Source organism: Gavialis gangeticus, unplaced genomic scaffold, assembly GCF_001723915.1.
Source record: "Gavialis gangeticus isolate Ggan-Ray unplaced genomic scaffold, GavGan_comp1, whole genome shotgun sequence".
NCBI lineage: Eukaryota > Metazoa > Chordata > Crocodylia > Gavialidae > Gavialis > Gavialis gangeticus.
The window spans coordinates 2,984,660-2,989,044 of record NW_017729032.1 but is presented as its reverse complement, the minus strand read 5'-3'; the positions used below and the strand labels follow the sequence as shown (position 1 = coordinate 2,989,044).

General features: G+C 49.9%; 1 protein-coding gene across 1 annotated transcript in view; it reads left to right on the top strand.

The window, feature by feature from the left end:
• Window positions 1-4,171: 4,171 nt before the first annotated feature.
• THAP12 (THAP domain containing 12) overlaps window positions 4,172-4,385 on the top strand; it is a 15,992-nt gene continuing 15,778 nt past the window's right edge. The window contains exon 1 of the mRNA XM_019525288.1: window positions 4,172-4,380. Coding sequence (XP_019380833.1) covers window positions 4,324-4,380 — 57 coding nt within the window. The 5' untranslated portion in view covers window positions 4,172-4,323. The remainder of the gene's footprint in view (window positions 4,381-4,385) is intronic.

The following is a 4,385-nucleotide window of genomic DNA, read 5'->3' as shown; positions in this document are numbered from 1 at the left end:
TTTTTTTTTTTTTGCCAAAAGAGCACACTTATGACTTGCATTCAATTTACAGCCCATTGTAACTCCCACCACTCATTCTCCAGTCTGCATTTGTGCATGTGGTTGTTCCATCCCCAGCACAGGACTTCATACTTGTTCTTGCTGAAACTCCTCTGGTTGACTGCACACCATGCCATCGTCTGTGAGGGAAGGGCATGACGTTTTGCAGTGAGCGTACTCAAGACACGGCTGTTTAGACTCCCTCGGACAGACAGAAAAGGCAGCTTTTGGCCCTGGGCTGGGGTAGGCGACTGTAAAAAGTACAGGCATACATTGTGCAATCATGCTTGTTTTACAGGGGGCATAGAGGAGGGATGGAAAAATGTCATGCTGTGCTGGGGGCATACAATGCTGTAAACAGGCCAGTTTTTGCTAGTGGGTGACTGAGAATTTAACGTTGGTGCTGTGTGTTTTAAGAGTTCAGCTTCATTAAAAGCTTTCCATGCAGCTTCCTGTCTCTTCTTTTCTCAGAACTCACACCAACCTCCTCTATAACCAGACCACTTTATTAATGAGCAGATATTAACACTTTCATAGCCAAGTTGGTGGACAATCCCAGCAGTCTGTCCACAGATAACTGTTCACAAATGTGAAAACTAAAAGCAAAACACATTGATGATGCCATGAACCAAGATCCAAGCCCCACAGGTCTCTGTGAGTGCAGATCTGGATATCTGAAAGGTAATACTTCCTCCTCTGCTTCCCCTTTTGAACTGGCTGCCTTGGTTTTACACAAGCGTATAAGATGGGAAGGGACAAAACGCACAGAGTCTGTCTTTCCATTTAAGCTCAATGAGTCATTTATGAATTGCCAAGAGTGTCAAACGTGTTTGTCCCTGCAGGTTGGATGAGTGGTGAGGGTCTGGTCCACATGCCAGATGAATGGTGTGAGGCCAGATCAGGCCCACAGACCCCACCGGTGCTGGATCGAGTGCACATGGCACCTGCTCCAGCTGGTCCTGGACCCAGTAGAAAGAGACACAGCATCCCGGGTGCTTGGCTGCTGCAATGGGAACAAACTGTGATGCTGCCGGGGCTTCAGCACTATGGGTCTCACCCAGGCACTTCACTGCAGCTCCAGGAAGGTGTCCACCATCAAGGTGGTAGGTCAGATGACTTGGCTCTGCAGGCCAGATCCAGCCCATGGGCCATATGTTTAACACCCCATATCTAATCTCCGGGTTTTCCAGCAGCATGTGGTACTGGGGACTATAGTCTGTGGTCATTGGTGACTGCAGAAGTGGGCAGTGGGGCTGGAATTGGGGACTGCAGCCAGGTGACCACCATAATGAACGTCCACCCAAATGCAAACCTTTCAAGCCTAAGGTAAGTCTTAAACATTCTCCCCTGCCATGCAAATATGCGTTCCTGTGATTTTTTTAGTTTTTTGCCCTCCAGAAAAGGAAAGAATTTCTGCCTGCACCTTTGTTCAGACACAGCCACTTTAATCCATCTGGTATTCCTGGTATCTCTTCCAGAAGTTCCAGACGGGAAGAAAAAATACCTTTTCCACGCTAGTGAGAAATCTCATTTTATGTACACACAGCAGATTTATTGCCGCCTGATGACTGAACAGCCTTACCAAGGAAACAAAAGGGGTTGGGAGCTACATACGCAATTGTTAAGTAAGGCAAACTTCCAGGACTCTTGCTGGCTGTCCTGAGGTTCTGCTGCATGAAGAGTTCTCTAGCACCACTTCCTTGATTGGGGGAAACTGTGGGATATAATAAACAGGTACTGAACTAGGATCCAGAGGCTTGCTGCCAGCAGAGCATTCCCTACCCTCCTCCCCTAACCAAAACAGATGAGTCCAAAGGGTCAAACACAGGACCTTCTGCTTCACAGAGCCATAGGGATTTCCTTGCTATTTCAAAAATGTTGTGACTTCTGCCCCCAAATGAAGCAGAATCCATCCCACTTTTTGCAATAGCCTCCAGAACCACAGTTAGTCATTACCTAGGAATTCCTTCCACTTAAGCTATCATTTTCCTTATGAAAATAATAAATCGATGACTGCTGCTTGCAGGCTGAGGACCCAGCTCTTGTGCTGCTCCCCAGGCCCATCCTCAAAGAAATCTTTGGAAAAGAGACCCAGGACTGACTGGCCCATCTTGCCACCTGATTCAATCCCCAATTCCTAGTTCCACCGACTTTCTCAGACACCACCTTTTTCTCAGTGGTCTCCACCAGATGTCTTGTCCATCCCCTTTCTCTTCAGTCTGCATATCAAATGGCCCTAGTTCAGGACCATGTTGTGTAGTACTGTGAGCTCTGCGTATGGGGCAATGCCAAGGATGCAGCTGAATGTCTCCTAACAGGGGCAGGGAGACAAGGAGTTGCTGGATCTGCTGCTGCTTTTGCCCACATGGCTGAAAATGGCCATATTTGGCTGGGGAGCTCCTCTGGCATGATGGGGGCTTATGCAGCACTTACGGCTACTTGGATGACCTGTTCAATCACCACAGCATGTCATCTGAAATGAAGTGTTAAACATCGAGCAGGTAGATTTAGACTAGCAAGTAGTTTGTAGTGAGCGAGAAGAAATGAAAGGGCAAGAATCTCCTCCTTTGACAATCACTCCCAGATGAGGATGACTGTCTTCCATGATTGTCTTATCTATACGTCAGAAGATGTCTGACAATGAGGCCTATCCAGGATTGACCGACTCTACTGAAGTTCGGATATGCGTTTATCACAGTAAAAGTGGTCCCACTGTACATGGCTTTCATGAGGAAGCAGGTAGACAGGCTACGCTTAGGGCATCTTTTCAAGCCCATGCGGGATGAGCAGAGCAGATCCTGAAGAGGGCTGCTCGGTCGCAGTTACAGCTGCCGAATCACACTCCTGTCTCGTCCAAGTGCTAGACAACCTTCTTGTAACTCTTGCCTTCATGCCAGTTCATGTCTAGGAGTTTCCAGACCTCACAATCCTGCTCTCGTCACCTTTAGCTGGTCACCCAAGGGCTTGAGGAATGTGCTGCAAAAGCTGTTTTCATGGAAGATACCTGTGCATTACTACTTTTACTGGGGACAAGCTGCTGCACATCAGCTTCCACATGACCTGTCAGACTGGGACCTTGATCCACTGGCAAAGAGACCAAGACAGCTGGGGATCTTGTCCTGCTGCAGCCTTCATCTGCCTTTGCAGCCATTGAAAGTCTAATATCTTCTTCCATCTACTCCGCTGTTGAGAAGTTGTAGACCCATGGCTGGGGGCTGGCTAGGTTTATTATAGTGGCAACCTGTACTCGCCATGTCACTGCACCCTCAAAGGATATATGTGACTTTTCAGGAGGACTTTTCATGCCCAGTCTCCCTGGCCCCAAACCAGCCACCATTAATTAGTGGAAAGGTTGCTCCGCAACTTGGATTTGTTCCCTCAAAGCCCCAAACAGCATCCTGAAAGGGGTGCATGACAACCCATTAACTGATTCACTCTGAAGTAAATGCAAGGGTTATTTGTTTGAGCCAAGCTAAGTCCTTTTAGACTTAAAAACAGGAACCCTGCAGAAAGCATTATAAAGGTTATAATTATAAACCAAGGTTGTAATTATATTTCCTCATCCCTTTACAATGCCTTATATAAGCCAAGAGAGCTACAGCCCAGATGGGGAGATCCTGGTGAGCAAAAGCCTGAGGACAAAAGCAATTATGCACTAACTGCCTCTCCCCTTACAGAAAAAGATTTTTTTTTTTTGTTTAATTTCTTAGCTGGTCTAATAAAAGGTATCATTTTGGAACCAAGAGTTCTCGTCTTCTCCATTTCTCCCCTTACAGGACGGACAACCGCCCAGTGCCTTCTGCGCATGCGCACGCCGACTGCCTCCTTGCTTAAGCCAGTCGTCTTCTGCGCATGCGCACTTCGACTAAGCTGGCGCTTACTCGTGCCGTATGCGCATGCGCAGACAGAACAAATAACCCTCCTTGGCCCCTACTGGCGCCTTCTGCGCATGCGTTGCTTGTCCGGCAGGCGCACGCGCACTACAGTTCGCCTGCTTCTCTACATCTATTCCCCGCCCCTTCCACATCCGGGTCCTTGTGGCGGGCCGCGGCGGCGGGCGGGGGGAAGGAAAGGGAGGGGGCAACGCCTGCGCAGTGGCTCGCAGGCCCGGCGCGCCACTGCGGGGCATTGTGGGAACGAGGCGGCTGTGCCCCGGCGGAGGGTGGCGGTGAATCCTCCCGGCCGCTCACAGCAGTGTCGAGCCGCTTCCCCGCCCCCTCCCGCCGCGCCCCCTCCCTGCGGCCCGCTGCGCGGATTTAAAGGGGCAGCGCCCCGGCGCGGGCCATGCCGAACTTCTGCGCCGCGCCCAACTGTACCCGCAAGAGCACGCAGTCCGACCTGGCCTT